This window comes from Euprymna scolopes, chromosome 44 (assembly GCF_053919585.1).
Source record: "Euprymna scolopes isolate OS-2025 chromosome 44, ASM5391958v1, whole genome shotgun sequence".
NCBI lineage: Eukaryota > Metazoa > Mollusca > Cephalopoda > Sepiida > Sepiolidae > Euprymna > Euprymna scolopes.
Window position 1 is genome coordinate 43,769,372 of NC_136525.1, and position 18,289 is coordinate 43,787,660.

Here is an 18,289-nt window from a genome sequence, read left to right on the forward strand (position 1 = left end):
TGATTTGAATAATTTCATTTTTATACTTCCATAATCATATATTCATTAAACTTATTCAAATAAAAAAAACTTTAATTTTTAAAATTACAAAAAAACTTATTTCAGAAACATTCCTTAATCTCATAAAATTTCAAATAAAATAAAAACTTATTTTTTTATCTTGTTATTAAAAGTGCAAATAAAGACTAATTGTTATTTTTATCTGAATAATTTAATTAATTTTTATTGTATGTTTTTCCAATCTTTCCTTTTATATTTTATTTCAATAAATCACTTCACAATAGAAATACTGAAGAACAATAAAAGTGAAGGAACTAATTTGCCTCATCACTGCTTCCGGTAGCAGCCACACCGGAAGTTTGGAAGTATGATAACTGACTATAACCTATTTTTTTGTTTTAATTTTTTTTCTCTAATTTTCAGAATGGGAAGACATTGGTACAATTGGCAATTGAGCATGGTGTCGAAAACATGGACCGTTTAGTGGGCGAGATTAATTCATCCATGGTAAGTACTGACATACCCTAAACATATAAGACATTGAAAAGCAAGGGAATTTACAAATGAAGAACTTAGGATATGCAAAAGTCTTTTTTCTTCCATATAATTTTAAAGGTTTACAAACTTTCAAGACTATATAAACTTATAAGAAGTATGTCGTAGTTTGCTTGAAGCATTGTTTATCGCATAAAAAGGTGTGTTTGAAGGCTTATCAATGCAAGAATTATTCAGTCATTGTTAACAGATAAATAATGATAAAGTATCTTGCGGTGGCCCAATGGTTAAAACCGTTGCACTCTTTTTTTTTTTTTTTTCACACTTTAATTTACAACTTTGCCTCAACGGTTCGGGTTTGATCCTCATACTTACCTACCAAAACATTTTTTTTTATTTTACCCCCCCCCCCCCGGAGGTTTCACACACACCTCCAAACACCCGGGAAACGCCGGGCACCCCTCGCTGGTATATATATAAACTTGTTGAAATTGTTTACTTTTTTTCAACTTTTATAAAATTCGAGTTTGCATCAAATGACCCAAAATGGGTTGATATGCTGTAAAAAAAAAAAAAAAAAAAAAAAAAAAAACATTTATTATTAAGCAGTTGAAAATTGGGGAAAAATATCGTTCACGATGGACTTGAAAACAATCATGTTATAGTCAGCCGGAAGTAGTCCTGTGGTATCGTGTTCCACAGACAGGCAGTTCTAGGAAACAAACTTTGCCCATGGAATTTTTGTTTAGTTTTAGACACAGATAGAATGTAGAGGAAATTGTTGACAATGGTTGTAACTAGATGAGTGTTTGTTTGTTTTTTGTTTTACAGCATATCAACCCTTTTCAGGTTATTTAATGCCGATTTTGAAGAACAATTTTTTTAATAGAATATATTTGTTTCTTTAAGTCTCTATTTAACCCATAGTGGGCACCCTAACAGGTACTACCACTCCAGGTCAGAGTGGACCTGGGAGCAATGGCAATTAAAGGGTGGCTCCACACTCCCCAAAGCCTGCAAGCTGGGGTCTCTCCATCGGATATAGTTTAAGGTCATATCCAGGATCAAGAGTGTTTGTTGTGAATGCTTTGGTGGGGAAACCATAGATTAAAGCTCAGTCGAGATAGTTTTGAAGTGGAAATTTAAATTTAAAGATTACTTTTGCATAACCGACTTTTATTTATTTTTCAGGACTTGGCACATGGTGTGTTGGCGGATGACATCACTCTTGTAAACGAGGTCATAGATTCGCAGAAGACAATAAATATAAACTTCCGAAATGGAGTAAGTATTTTCTTTCATTCTTTTTCTTTGTGCAGCTTAATCTGACTTCTTTGTGCAGCTTAATCTGACTTCTTTGTGCGCAGCTTAATCTAACTTCTTTGTGCAGCTTAATCTGACTTCAATTGTTTTTAGGATTCACTTCTCTAAATTTCATTTTGCTGTACACATAGCAACCAATCCTGAAATGGAAAACTGGAATCTTAAGACTGTATCAATCATACGAGTCATTATAGGAGGAACCTGGCTAATGAAATAGAATTTCAAAAATTATCCGGCGAATATATCCGGTGAACCAAGTGCAAGAGAAATACAAACAAATAGCACTTAAAGGGACGGTTCTCGGTTGGAGTAACAAAACTAATGGAAGAATGTTTGCCATCCAGTAGAATGTAGAAAGTGATAAGAAATTAAAAGAAAAAGAGAACATATACCCAAGCGAACAGTTGGGAATTACACCCACACCATTCACTATAACTATGTAATTCCTACTTGTACATATCTAGAAAACCCAGCCGTTAAACCAGATATAGTGATTTGGAACAGAGCGAATAATAAAAAAAAGCAACCATCATAGAGGTCAGTGTACCCAATGATACAGGGCTTAACAAAGCTGAGAGGGAAAAGATAACAAAGTATCAAGAACTTATGTAAGACATGAAATGAAATTGGAATCTAAAAGAGGTTTCAATTGTACCAAAAGTACTTAGCAAGTATACTCGGTGAACTAAGTGTGAGTGAGATACAAACGATTGCACTGAAAGGAACGGCTAGAATCCTAAAAAGATCTCTTGGTTGGATTTGCTAAAATGGGGGTAAATGTCCGACATCTGGTCGGATGCAACCCCCCCCCTCCTCACAGAAGAAAAAGATGAAAAAAAGTAAAAGAAAAAAATTTTGAAAAAAAAAAAAAAGAACATGGAAACTCAAAAACTACACAACAAACACCCATAAAGTTGGTATTTTTTTATTTATTTATTTTTTTTTTTTTTGATACCTGTAACACTGGATGCATATTGAAAATTTAAAACAAAAATTCATTATTTGTGGATCAAATGGCCATTTATATCATTTAATATTGTCATTTATATTGTTTCATGTTGTCATATCGTTTAACGTCATTTATGTCATTTAACGTTGATGTCCCTAATTTTCGAGAGTAGTATCTCTTCTTCCCCTGATATCAACACCTACCATGTTGTACGACACATTATGTTAGTAAATAAATGTAATGTTATTGAACATTCCTTTTAATATTGTCATTATTTTGTTATATATTAACTTGCCCATGGTGTTCCCCGCGAACAGCATTGATATAGCCTTCAAGCACAACTCCTTATACAATACAGAAAGAGAAATAAGGGAGAAACCTTTTTAGGCCATGTAATTTCGAAGCTAAATAGTTTTCGCCAGAAGAGGACAAAAAGTCGGCATTATACAAAAGTAAAGGTAAAAAGACTACACCGACTTTGAAAATATTGAGATTAGAAATGAAAAAAATTATTTTATGGGGAAGGGGGTTGATGGGATTAAAAGAGAGAAGGAACAGAAAAGAACAATAAATTCTTAAAGAATATCTGAACAATGTATAAGAAAATTAAATACTAAGAATTAAAAAAAAAATTTTTTTTTTTTTATAAAAATTTTTAAAAAATATGAGTTGCTTTCAATAAGTTTCCAGACTTTTTTCGTATGGCCATTTTTATTATTCAAAGCATTTTCCTCCGATTGCAATGCACTTGTTGTACCATTCCAACAACTTCTGGAAGGTCCCATGAAAGTCCTCTTGTGTGAGCATGTCAATGACCCTCATCACAGCCTCTTTCATCTCCTCAATTGTCTCATAACGACAGCCTCTAAGGTTTTCCTTGAGCTTAGGGAATAACCAAAAGTCACAGGGACTATAGGAAGAGTGAGGAACTGTCTTGATACCCATCTTGCTCAAATGGTCAAATAGTTTGTGACAAGGATGGAGCTGTGGACTGGTGCATTGTCTTAGTGGAAATGCCACTGACTCAGTTTGAAGAGCGCTGGCCTCTTCCTACCGAATCTCTTCCAAAACTCCCTTAAAACCTCAACATAGTATTCCTTGTTGATTGTCTGTCCAGTGGGAACCCAGTGCATGTAGATCATACCTGTGCTGTCAAAAAAAAAAAAAAAGGGGGGATCATCATAAGTTTGTGGGTAGATTTGCTCTGTCTGGCCTTCTTGGGTCTGGGAGAACCAGCATGCTTCCACTGGGAACTCTTTGGGTCATAATAGCAGATTCAGCTTTCATCGCAGGTCACCAGAGCATCAAGAACAGCGGGATCTGAATTGATCAACTTGACCATCTCCTTGTCATGACAATTTCTTTTTTCCTGATTTACTCTGAGCACCCTTGGCACAAACTTTGTGCAAATTTTCCGCATCGTCAGTTTCTCGCGAATAATTGTGTACAGTTCCCACACTGATATCAAATTGTGCACTTATCGTTTCTATAGACACACAATGGTCCTTATCTATGAAATTCTTTATTTGGCCAATCAACTCTGGTTTTCTGACTTCCTTACTCCTCCCACACCTCTCCTCATCCCTCAGACTCCCTGTTTCCTTGAATCTCTCATGCCATTCAAAAACTGATGCTCGATTCATGCAAGATGGTCCAAAAGCAGTCTGAAGTGTGTCAGGTTTTCCAAGTTTAAAACAGAATTTCATTTCATATCATTCTTCTCAAGCATTTTCACGTCCACATTGCATTTTTGAAATTCCTCAGCTGTGACAATCAGACTTTAGTAGGGTGTATTCCAATTCCTGATCTAGCTGTTCCTTTGAATCTGAATCATAAAGATTTGTTAGTCATCTCCTAAAATGTATAGCAATAAGATACTGAATTTTCAAGGGTCTGACAATTTTAAATGCTTTTACAAAAAATCTGGAAACTTATTGAAGGCACTCATATATGTGTATATATATATATATATATATATATATAAAAGGCAAAATGTGTGTGACCATTTCGTGTATGTCTGGCAAAGGCTTTTCTCGCACACGGTCCCGGGTTCGTTACTATCGCTTACAACTGTGTATATAGGTCCTAGATAATAATATGTAGGATTTGGGAATGCATGTAGCTTATAGATTTATTTACGTCGACTTTTACAAAATTATTGCTATTTCAGCCCGTCTTTTGTTCGTTCAGCTTTTTCGTATAAAAAGTGAAACTAATCCAAAGCTAAGCGCCACTGTTCCACGTGCAGAAGCAATCAGCTTTGATCAAAGTGGGGCTAAACTCCTTATATCCCCTTTTATTTGGGGAGCCGGTTCCCCCCCTTCACCATCATCTTTGGGAAGCGAAAACTGCACCGCATTGAAACAAAGTAAACAAACCCCAAAAAGCCGTCACGCATTAAATAAAATACTGCTACGTCATCTTGTAACGCTCCCGCGATGACCTCATTTAGTGGCTATCTGTAAATCAAACCTCTTTCACTCGCTTTATAAGCCTTATTTTAACACTATAATCAATTCCTCTTACTCTTGGCCTAGACGGTTAAGTGGTTGGAGTTTGTTTCACCTCCGCGTCAAGGCTCCCGGGTTCAATCCAGCCTCACGACCAAAACTATCTTTTTTTCTTTTACATGTTTAAACACGCGGGCAACGTTTCTTTCTTTTTTTTACTTCGCTTATTCTTTAGTTTACTCCCCCCCCCATACACACAGCGTTTTTTTTTGGGGGGGGGGGTCCGATTTTTTAAACATCGTTTCAGGGTTATTACTTATCCCCCCCCCCCATACACACACCTACAAACACCCGGGCAACGCCGGGTACCACCGCTAGTGTGTATATATATATATAGTAATTTATAAAATATATATGGCGATTAAGCTACACTGAATATTTCGCGTTTCATCCACTCTAGGATTCTTCAGGCTTATGCGCAAATTTTGTGGTTGTCTGTTGTTTTTATAGACGCACCTTCTATTGAGATTTTAGTTAGCCAATCAGCTTTCTAGTATCCACCGCGCCCTTCCTATCAGCCAATGAACATGCACTTACAGAACAAAGACCCATCAAAACATCGAAAAAAAAACACAAAAAAAACTAACGTAAGGCAAAAGAACGATGAAAACTGAAAAATGGCTTAAATAAGCCTGTTTTGATATTAAAATTTTAAAAATTGGTGGGTACCCGGGTGTTTTTGGGTGTGTGGTCGGGGGGTGGATAAGCGAAGTAAAAAAAAAAAACAGAAAAACGAACGTTACGTGAAAAATGGCTTAAATAACACTGGTTCAATATTTAAATTTAAAAAATCAAAAAAAAAAAAAAAAGACATCTCACAACACGATTCGAACCCAAAACTTTTAGATAATGAACCAACGCGCTAATCAACTGACCTAACGCGGCGTACATGAAATTTGTTCAGTTTTTCAACTATTTAAAGTAAATCAGATCATGACGTCATCTGGCGCATGCATAGAACCGGCCGTCGTCATGAGAAGACCGTTTTTGTTGGCCCCCCCCCCCTCCCTGTCGAAAATTGTTGATTTCGGGGTGAAAAAATGAACGTTTTTGGCCAATTTTTTTATATTTTTCGAGCAAAGGATGGAGCTTCGATATGATATCGAGTTTGTGAATTTTCGCTGTGTCTGTCAAAAGTTTTTAGCAGACACACAAACATACACACATACATACATTTTCGCTTTTATATATATAGACCAGCGAGGAGTACCCGGCGTTGCCCGAGTGTTTGTAGATGTGTGTGAAAAAAACCCGAAATGTGAAAAAAAACAGGTGCCCATGAAAAAAAAACGAAGCCATGACGACGCGCAGTTGGAAAATAGTAAAGTGTGAAAAAAAAAACAGGTGCGTGTTTTTGATTGACGTGATGGCGATAGCTATTCAGCAGTTAGCATTTTGTGTGGGACTGTTTTTAATGAGGTCAATAAATCGGTTTATTTGTTTTTAAAAACCCGCTCCCTCGTCTCGAAATGAAAGCTACAGTCTGATATGACGAAGTCGACATTGACCAAACGTTACTTAGCTCTTTAGAGACCACTGGCTCTGGGCCTGTGATTAGAGTCGAGTTTTGCTTTTTGTTTATACCGAAAACCGAATGTAATGCGTGCCGATGCAGGAAATGTCGAATAATTAACGTTTGAAAGTCAATAAAATTAAATAGACAGGCGAGCTTCGTGATTAAGTGTGAGATATTATAATTTATAGATGATATAAAAAGTTTTAAGAAGTTGTGAAGCGAGCGAGCGCTTCTCTGAAAGAAGCCTTTTGTGGACATCGAGGAAAAGCGTACATACATGCATACATACATTTTCGCTTTTATATTTATAGACTAGCGAGGGGTACCCGGCGTTGTCTGGGTGTTTTTCGGGATATGTGAAAAAAAACCCGGAAATGTGAAAAAAAACAGGTGCCCATGAAAAAAAAACAAAGCCTTCACGACGCGCAGTTGAAAAATAGTAAAGTGTGAAAAAAAACAGGTGCGCGTTTTTGATTGACATGAACGCGATAGGTATTCAGCAGTTACGATTTTGTGCAGGACAGTTTTGAATGAGGTCAATAAATCGGTTTGTTTGTTTTTAAAAACCCGCTCCCTGTTTATTAGGAGGAGCGAAATGAAAGCTACAGTCTGATATGACGAAGTCGACATTGACCAAACGTTACTTAGCTCTCTTGAGATAACTGGCTTTCGGCCGGTGGTTAGAGTCGAGTTTCGCTTTTTTTATACCGAAAACCGAATGTAACGCGTGCCGATGCAGGAAATGTGGAATAATTAATGTTTGAAAGTCAATAAAATTAAATAGACAGACGAGCTCCGTGAATAACTCTGAGATATTACAATTTACAGATTATATAAAAAGTTTTAAGAAGTTGTGAAGCGAGCAAGCGGTTCTCTGAAAGAAGCCTTTCGTGGACATCGAGGAAAAGCGTACATACATACACACATACATTTTCGCTTTTATATATATAGATAATCTATAATTTTCACATTTGGATACAGTAGTCTATTCCTGGCGGTCAAGGGGAGATCACCTATGTCAAGTATATGTTGCTTATGTCCCTTTGATTGCCTATCTTTGGTTCTTTCATGTATATGTTACGAACTTGTTTAAATTTCAAAACAACACACACACACACACACACACATATGGCGCTTCTACAGAATTGGGACGAGATTTTGTAGCCGATAAGATAAGAAAAAAAACAATGGTTTTTAACTGATTTTTTTTGTCAAGTTACTAAATTATGTAGTTGAAATTACCTGAATTATTAAACAAAGCACCTTTTAATCATATTAACAGGTGAAAAATTTCGGCCATTTTGTTAAAATGAAAACGGAAAATTACCTCCCTGTTGAACTCTCCTGTGTCATACAATCGTTTTCATCAAATTCTATTTTTTATTTTCTTTAATAAATAATTTTCTACCTTATCGATTTTCATAATTTTTGGATATAATCATCTTAAAAATACGATGAATACGTAGATACCATTGTTTTCATGTGAAATTCAGTTTTACGATTTCCGAAATTTAATCCCAATAGTGTAGAAGCACCATATATATCCCCGAGTGGCCCTTGGGCCTTGATAAGTGGTGAACTCCATGTAAAAAATATATATATATATATATATATATACCTATTAAAATCATAATAAATTTATATATAAAAAAAAAAATGTTATTCACTGCCCCTTTGTTATTTGTCTGGATGGATTTTTATTTGTTGTTCCATTTTTTTTACACCATATCTTTGTATTTGTTTTCTTTTTGAAAAAAAGAAGTCTCTCTCAAAATTATCAAAGGCATTTTAACATCCTGGTCATATTTAGCAATAAGTCCATATTTACCGATTTTTATATGTGAAAAAATTTTTTAAAAGTAAATATATACACAAAAATTTATCATTTAAATGTGGTCTTCAGTTGTCTGTTTTGTTCATGCACTGCGTTACTTCACCACCTCGGTATCCTACATTGCTAACAGCCTTCTTAAACACTTTGTTTACCTGCGATACTTAAAGTAAACTGCCTTTCATATATATATATATATATATATATACTGTGTGTGCAAAATCAGGACTTCAAGACAGGGTGTTGATGGCAACGAAAAGTGTATTTCATTTTATGTTACAATTGTTTCAATGTCCAGTTCGACAATTTCAAGCATTATATCATTTGAAAATTTTCAAAAACCAGCATTTCTTTAGACTTTATGAATAAACACACTTTTGTAGCATTTTTTTTTAATAGAAAGAAAAAAGAGGGGGGGATCCCTAACGGGAAAAACATGCAAGAAACATTTACCTTGGTTGTGGTTACGGAAAAGCCCATTTAAATATTAATGCCATCAACACCTTGTCTTGAAGTCCTGATTTTGCGCACACAATGCTCAATTATGAAATGTGATAATTTTGTAGCTTAATCCTTAAGTCAACCTTTTTTGGCTTAAAACCTATTGGTCTATGAAAATTTACTGAATAACACGAACTCAGTATATTACATATGTCATATATATATATATATATATATATATATATACATACACACGCACACACACATATTTTTTGGGGGGGAAAAGATTCCAGCAGAGTGCTCTATTATAAGGAAAAAATTTCAAAAATCAGACCATATTATTCTATTTTTATTTACAGAACGTTTATGAGATAAGTCATTGGTATCGTCGGTTTCAAACTTGCTGATAAGGGATCGTTTTAGATACCCATATCAAGATCTCTTCAGCCGATACTTATCTTTTTAGAGGATGAGTATCAGCTGAAGAGAGCCTGATATGAGCATCTTAAACAGTCCCCTATTATCAAGTTTGAAACCAACGGTAGTAATGGCTTGTCTTATATGAACTTTCTGTAAATAAAAAACATATATATATATTTTTTTTTGCACACATTATATAGTCTTTTTTTTTTTTTTTTTTTTTTTTTCTTTTAAGAGGCAGTGAACAACTCTACTTCAATTGTAGATTTGGCAACTATCGGTTATTTTGGGTTTAGTTTGTTTTGGCAATTCATCATGAACAGGAGGACACCCGAGCAACGTTTGCGAATTGCAAATGATACAATCAATTTACTGAGAGAAATATTTGAACGAATAATTTCACAAAATGGTCAACTGCCACCTCGGTTTTGCAATTTAACCCCATTAGATTATTTTCTTTGGGTATACGTAAATTCCCATGTCTACACTGATAAACCAGATACAACAGACCACTTGGAAAACACCATTTGATGCATTATTGCCTAAATACAGCTTAATTTAATGTGTAATGTATAAAAATGGGACTTCTAGATTATACCATATATGCGCAAGTCATGTGATGAAATTGTAATTAAATTATAAATGTCAAAAATTTATCGAATAAACTGCATATTTTTATGATAAAAATAGTTTTTGGTGATTTATTTTAAAGTTCACTGCCTCTAAAAAAAAACTTTTATAATTTGCAAGTTTAAAATATGTGATTTGGTCAGTTTATTTTAAGAATTTTCCTAAGGGAATTTTGAATAATTAATACAATTTTGGTTGCTGTTTTCAAAGTTCTCATTACTATGAAATATAGAACGAGCAGCAACTAATAATATTGTATGGTCTCTATTGTCATTTGTGTTTTTCTTCTTTCAGGGTGACCGAGGTGCCACACCGCTGTACTATGCACTGTGCAACGACAACAAAAGTTTGATAGAAATCCTTTTGGCAAACGGAGCGAGATTGGATACGAGTCTCAGTGATGCAGAGGGAGTAAGTTCTTATTCCTATATTTTGAAGATTACAAAAATTATTTACCTTGTGTGTGTGTTTGTGTGTGTATATATATATATATATATATATATATATTTATAAAATATAAAAATATAACACGGAAATTACGTAATTGTTATGTTTATGTTATTGCTCTGTTTACCACATTGAGCTCTCATACCCGGATTTCCTCCTGGAATTATTCCATTATGACACTATATATATATATATATACAGGGTGTCCCTTAAGAAGGTGACAGATTTTAAATTTGATTAACTTCCTCAATATTCAAGTTATGCTTACCAGTTTTCATATGTAAGTAGATGAGCCTCTCCGTGATTTTTTAAGATATAGTAAGATATTATAGTCTACTTATTCTAATTTTATTTACACAACTTAATCTAGGGTATGTTTTTCACAAGGTCTAATTTTAGTTATGAAAAATGATGTTACTCAAATGTCCACCATTTTCATTTTCACTCTCTTCTGCTCTCTGCAGGGCATTGTTCAGCACATCACTTAATGTTTCAGGGGTTATGGCCCTAATTTCCTCCCCGATATTGTTTTTAAGGGCATTTATTGCGGTCTTATTGCATTGGTGTAGGGGAATTTCTTGTGTTGAAGTTTCGTCGAAATTCTCTTTGAGTTTCTGATATTGACTCATTCAACCGAAAATACGACTCTACAATAAATATCCGCTTCTCGGTAGTGTAATAACTCATGATGACCTTGGAAGGGTTACTCTAGATGATCTGAAAAAATAAAATAAAAGTATAAAAAATTAAGAAAGTTATGAATTTTTTTTTTTTTTTTTTTTTTTTTTTTAAACCATCAGCTTCTTTTGGGACACCCTATATTGGTCGATGGGTAGAACTACCAACTATCAACGCAATGGTTCTAGGTTCAATCTTTGGCTAGGGAAAGGTGCTAGTTTAGCCGTATTGATTTGCCGAAACTACTGTATGGGGATGACTACATATATTTTAAGTCCCCCCCCCCTCTTTTTGGGTAGAGCACTTTCATAATATCATGCGCTACTTAATTGGTTGTAAATGCAAGGCTCGCTTTTTGTAAATAAAAAGACAAGTGGCTTGAGCACTATAAAAGTGGTGGACGAATGTTTGTTTGAAATGGGCATTTGTTGAGGTCATTTGCGGGCACCGCTCCCGTGGGTTAATAGTTAGAACTGTCGACTATCAATGCAATGCTTCTATGTTCAATCCGTGGCTAGGGAAAGGTGCTAGTCTAGCTGCACTGATGAAATGTGATACAATGAAACAGTACTGTATATGGATGACTACACACACACTATATAATGGATTCATCCGAATTGTATAAATACAACAGATTGGTAAATTAAAAAAAAATATATCCATTTTGAATTTTGAGTGTCACAGGTAAGGCAGACATATATTTGATAGCATGAATAGGTTAGACAAATTAATCTGGAACAAGAAACTAAATCCAATATTCAGAACATTTCTTTGTTCTTGTGATTAAGGGAGGTGGTATTTGATTAACACTGTTGGAGAGCCATGATTTAATATACTGTTTTGTTTTTAAATCCCCAAAAGTGTTTCATGGTAGACAACTGATGATCCTTGAAATAACATTGGGAATTCGAGAGAGCAAGTTGATGCAGCGATTGCAGGTGATTAAATGACTTGCTGACTAAATAGTTTTCCAACGAATGATAAAAAATATAAAAATTAAATAAGTTTTTTTTTTTTTTTTTTTTTTAATGTAGTTTTAAAGGTCAAAAAACTTCCAAGACTATATATATGTTATGCTTTTTCTTGCTCTGACATTGCTATTAAAAGTCTAATTTTCCATTTAAAAATTATTAAAATGAACTTTTTAATATACTCAGTCATAAATATGCGAGCCACTACATGAAGGTTAACTAATTTGTATATTCCTTTGTAAAACAATTGTTGATTAATTATTCATTTTTGATGCTTTCTTATTAGATGATTTAAGCCTTTAACTATTACGCTAAATTCTATTTATGCATAGTTTCTACATTCTGCATAATTGCATAGAATTTAAGATGAAAACATTTTAGCACACCGAAATATTTATATATATCTTTATATACATCTATAAAAATGACCTTGTCCGTGCACAAAAAATCTGTACCAAACTTCTCTTTGAATATTTGATCTATATGCAGAGTTGAAATTTAATATATAAGCTATTTGGACCTATAGAACACTTTCAATTTGATTTTAGCTGGTAAAAATAGCTGCTAAGGGGTCAAAGTAGAAAACACAACAGTTGACCTTGTCAGAGTAAGTCGAATAAAGCATTACTCCTGCTGTTACTTTTGTGCATGCGCAAAATTAAACATTCATTGCTCAGTCATTTGATATTTAACCTTTCATATCCATCTGTCAGTAGCTCAGATGGTAATGACACTGGAGAGATGAATAATGATTAAGGCTAGAATGCTAAACGTTCTGGTTTCGATTCTAGCAGATGCAATCTAAGGAATTTTTTTTTTAACTTTTGAAATCTTTGCTATATATTGGATAATAATCAATAGATAATGGCTCTATAATAATAAATATGGATAATTCTTTTTCTTATTCATATAGGTAGAAGAGTAACTTGTCTTTGGTAACATTTGTTGAAATTTTTTTCCATCTCTTTTGTTTTGTTGGCTATTGTAAAAAAAAAAAAAAAAAAAAAATTGTTTTATAATTCTTCTAGATCGGGGCAATTTTTATTTTTGTCCCAATTTAAAGTACCCTTTCTTGGAGAGCTGAATTCTCTCCACATTAAAGATGAACTTTGTGCTTGAATCATGAGAAGGCAAGTGAAATAGGGACTCAAAGAGATAATTAAGGTTAGGTGACTGCCAATGTTTTTACTTGCAAGATCATCGCTTATCAAGGCCTGGCAGCCACTCTAGGATAAACGTTATGTGTCACAGTGGAACTTGCATAGTGCTAGATTATCTGAATGGGACGACTCAATAAGAATTTATTCACATTAGACTTGAAGATGACCATGTTATAGTCAGCTGAGAAGCAGACAAACGGTTTTGAGTTTCACAGATGAACAGCTCTAGTGAAGAAGCTCTGCTCATGGAATTTTTGTTTAGTTTTGGGCACAGATAGGGAGTGAGGAAAGTTGGTGGTGATTGTTTCAGCTAGATGAGTATTTGTTGTGAACGTTTTGGATTGGAGCTCAGTCGAGTACCTATCATGAACGTAAGGATAGAGCAGAGACAGATTTGCAACATCTCTTCGGTGAGAAAGAGGAGGTAGGGAGGTGAAAAGGTCATTGCCCACCAAATTTCAAAGATGGTTCTGTACCCTGTCAAGGCAGGAAAGGATGCTTGTGGGGCTCCACCCCAGATGTATCAACAATACTCCATGTTTTGACTCTCGTCCAGATAGAGGATTGGGGTTTGTATTACTGTACACATAGATTCGAAAAAGTTGTCAAAAAACAAATATATAACAAATAAATGTTATCAAAGGCAAGATACGTTACTTTTCTACCAAACTGGATATATTTTTCGTGTTTTTATTCAATGTAACATGTTTATTCAGCTCGAAAACCATACAGTGTTTACCGATGTATTGGAACATTCAAGATGGCGTCTGATTCTCTCTTTAACACGGTAAGTTTGGGAAAAGGTGTTATAAATAAAAAACCGGTTAAAATACTGTTAAAAACTCGCTCAATATATGTTACCGTGACATAGGTTGACATATATTCGGCGAGTTTTTAATAGTATTTTGTATAGTTTTTTATTTCTAACAAACTTACAGTGTTAAAGAGGATGTGAGATGCCATGTTGAATTTTCCAATACATCGGTAAACACTGTATGTTTTTCGAGCTGAATAAATGTTACATTGAATAAAAACACAAAAAATATATCCAGTTAGGTAGAAAAGTAACTTATCTTGCCTTTGATAACATTTATTTATTATATATTTGTTTTTTGACAACTTTTTCGAATCTATGTGTACAGTAATACAAACCCGAGGATTACGTCCAGAGTGAGACACTTTCTCGAGCAGTGGAACGATCCCATCATCTTTCCAGTGATTTTGGCAACAGATCTGATGTAGATCTTCCATTTCAGGGTGGGGTAAAGGTCAGTCCCAGAAGTTTGTTGAAGCCAAGTGCTTCATTGAGGTGAGAGCCATTCATTACGACTGGGACAAAGCAGGCATCTGAGCATTGGTGGTGAAAAGATAGAAGTTTGGTTTTGAATGCATTAAACGTAACTAGCCGTTTTTTACCCCATTGCACCACGCATTCCAGATCGGACGAAAGAGAATCAGAAAGATCCTGATCTTTGTTGACCAAAGGAAATGTTGCCATAGTTGTATCATCTGCATAGATGTTGAAGAATGAACAAAGAATGTGATTTGGGCGATCATTGATGAAGATCAGGGAGAGAGTTGGGCCCAGGATGTATCTCTGAGGCACCCCAGAATCAATACTGTGAGCTTCGGATCTTTGCCCATCATCTTAGGGCGTTGGGACAAACTGGACCAAATGTATGTTTGGTTTGACGCTAGATTATCATTTTAATTGCTTAGAATTTAAAGAATTACAAATTGTTGCTTGAATAATTTTCTTTGGTTCTTTGTTGTTTTTCAGTTCGATCTTCCGTTGCTGTTTGCTGTCTTGATGAACTGCAATTCTTCACCTGTCTCTCCAGAGTTGATTGATAAAATCATCCCTGATCGACCAGAAGAGTTGAATAAATTATTTTACAAGGTCAGTCAGCATCAATCAATAAATTAGTCATCATCAATAGGCATTAATATCATCATCTCTGGTGCTACCAGATCAGGCTGCCCTGTGGCTTCCTGAGACGAAATGCACCTACATTGACGTTTTTTGTTTTCTGATCTTTTTTGTAAAACTTAATTATGTTCTGCAAAACCAAAAACAAAAACAACAGCCTATTCCCCCCCCCCCCTTTTTATTTTATTTTTTCCTACCTTACTCCCGGTCCTGGATATGACCTTAAACTACATCCGATGGTGAGGTCCGGCTTACGGGCTTGGGGAGTGTGGAGCCACCTCTTATTTGCCATTGCTCCCAGGTCCACCCTGACCCGGAGTGGTAGTACCTGTTAGGGTCCCAACTATGGGTTAAATAGAAACAGATTTTAAAAAGGAAAAGAAACAACAAAAAAAGAAAGAAAAAGAAAACAAATATATTCTATTAAATTATCTATTTATTTATTTATTTTTTTGCCCTGTCGGTAGGGCATGAGAACAAACCGACTGCCCCCCTGCAGAGGGTAAAAATCCCTCAATGGGGCAACCAGTTAGCCGTGGGTTGCTACCCGTAAAGTCTTAGGACGTGATCCTGGTGATTGAGCGAACCTAAACCAGGATACATAGAAGTTTAGGCACCGCAACACATTACTTTGGCCCTTACTTCGATTAGACGGGCGGTCGGAGAGGCCCGATCCGACCAATCGGCCAGTCACGCCAAGCCCCACCATATATTGCCCATTCCAAAAACTCACTACTAATACAACACATCCCCCCTCTCCCACAAATAACCCTACTCCCTAATATATGATGGAAAGCGGTGGCTGAGGGTCAATCGATTAGGTGTGAATATCGATGACGAGGCTGTAAACCCCTCAGGATTGCTACAGATCCCATAGCAATATCAAGAGAGAACAGATAATCATTATGATACCACCAAAGTCGGTTATATCATCATTGTATCCCTGTAGAGGCTGGGCGAATGGGTTTCTCCCCAGGCTCTTCCCAAATAGGACTCCGAGGTGGGTGGGGAACAAAGATGACGAAAAAAGAAAACAAAATATATGGCTTATTCCTCCCAAAAACCACTCAACCACCCAAAGAGAACCCACTCTGATGTCTCTGACATCAGTAGCTCTGACGAAGAGACGATAAAACCAAGGAACTCAACATTCGTAGTAATAGAATCAATGGAGGAAACTCCTTTGAGCAAACTATCACCTTTTAAAATTAAAAAAAATCTTAAAACTCTAAAACCAAAGTCTATTAAAAAACAATTTAACGGCAGCCTACTAATAGAAACCCATAACGAAGAACAAACTAAAGAAATATTGAAACTAAAATTATTTGAAAACATCAAAGTCAAATGCTACAGACATCCAACCCTAAATACCTGCAAAGGAGTAGTGAAAAGCCACGAACTTGCACTTTGTCCCTTGGAGGAAATCAGGACAAACTTACAGAAACAGAATGTGTTAGATGTTCGCAGAGTTCAAATTAAAAAAAACAGTGAGAAAATCGATACAAATACATATATACTAACTTTCGATTCCCTCACCATACCCAAAGAAGTGAAAGTCGGATATATGAAAATAAATGTAGAAATTTATATTCCAAACCCCCTCCAATGCTTCAAGTGCCAGAAGTTTGGACACCATCAAGATCGGTGCACACGATTACCAGTGTGTGGAAGATGTGGAGAAAGTGGCCCACACATTGACTGCAGAAAAGATTTCAAGTGTGCCAACTGCCTGGGAAACCATGGCGCTGGCTCTAGATATTGCGAAATATGGAAAAGAGAAAAAGAAGTGACCAAACTAAAACATATAAAGAATATATCCTACCCAGAGGCCAGGAAAATCATTGAAACTAAAACATATGCAGATGCAACAAAAAAAACTAATCCAATCAACAATCAAAATGGTCATATACATGTAACGGATACAACTGACAAGAAAATTGATGTCCTAAGCAAACTAATAAAGGAAATGAAAGAACTATTAGAAGAAATGAGGAAAATGAATAGTACAATGTCTGCAACCAATCCAAGGATAATATTAAGTAAAGACACTACTGAACCACAAAAAGAAACAAAACCACAAACCATTTCTACAAAAACAACCGAACAACCATCAAACACATCACAAGCCAGAAAAGAATCAAAAATCCCCCCAGACAAAAAAAACAAAACAAACAAAAACAGGAAAAGAAAGATCCCGATCTATATCTCGAACAGGGACTCCGACAGAAAATAGATTTGAGGGATTGGAGACGATGGAAGTTGAACACAATTCCAAATGATGAACAAAATATTACAATGGAATATCAGAGGGATAAAAGCAAACCAAAATGAACTCACATTATTAATAACAAATATGAGCCCAGCACTTGTCTGTCTACAGGAGACCTTTCTGAAAGAAAATAATACCATCAACATAAAACACTACACATCTTACAACTACATAAATAAAGATACGGACAGAGCTTCTGGAGGCACATCAATACTTGTGAAGAATGAAGTCCCTCAAAGACAAATAAATATAAACACAAACTTGCAAGCAATTGCAGTTTCAGTGACTCTACATAGAACTATAACACTTTGCTCAATATACATCCCTCCAAAAGATACAATCAACGAAACTGAGATAACTCAATTAATAAAACAACTCCCTAAACCCTTTTTTCTACTATGAGATCTCAACAGTCACAATGTAATATGGGGAATTAAGAAACAAATAAAAAAGGAAAAGAAATAGAAAACATAATAAATAAAAATAATCTATGCCTCCTTAATAATCAAAACTACACCTATATGTACCCAGCAACAGGTACTTTCACCGCCATTGACCTTACCTTATGTGATCCTTCCATATATATGGACTATGACTGGAAAGTACACAATGACACCTGTGGGAGTGATCATTTCCCAATCATCCTGGAAAGTCTAAGTACTAGCACTGAACAAAAAACACCCAAATGGAACTTACATAAAGCGGATTGGGAAGACTTC

The 18,289-nt window shown here is 35.2% G+C and overlaps 1 protein-coding gene across 2 annotated transcripts in view; it reads left to right on the forward strand.

Moving 5' to 3' along the window:
• LOC145268823 (uncharacterized) overlaps positions 1–18,289 on the forward strand; it is a 212,281-nt gene that overhangs the window by 48,715 nt on the left and 145,277 nt on the right. For both annotated transcript variants that reach the window (XM_080124466.1, XM_080124465.1), the window contains exons 7-10: positions 424–507; positions 1,687–1,779; positions 10,410–10,526; positions 15,152–15,271. In XM_080124466.1, the coding sequence (XP_079980592.1) occupies positions 424–507; positions 1,687–1,779; positions 10,410–10,526; positions 15,152–15,271 (414 nt within the window). The remainder of the gene's footprint in view (positions 1–423; positions 508–1,686; positions 1,780–10,409; positions 10,527–15,151; positions 15,272–18,289) is intronic.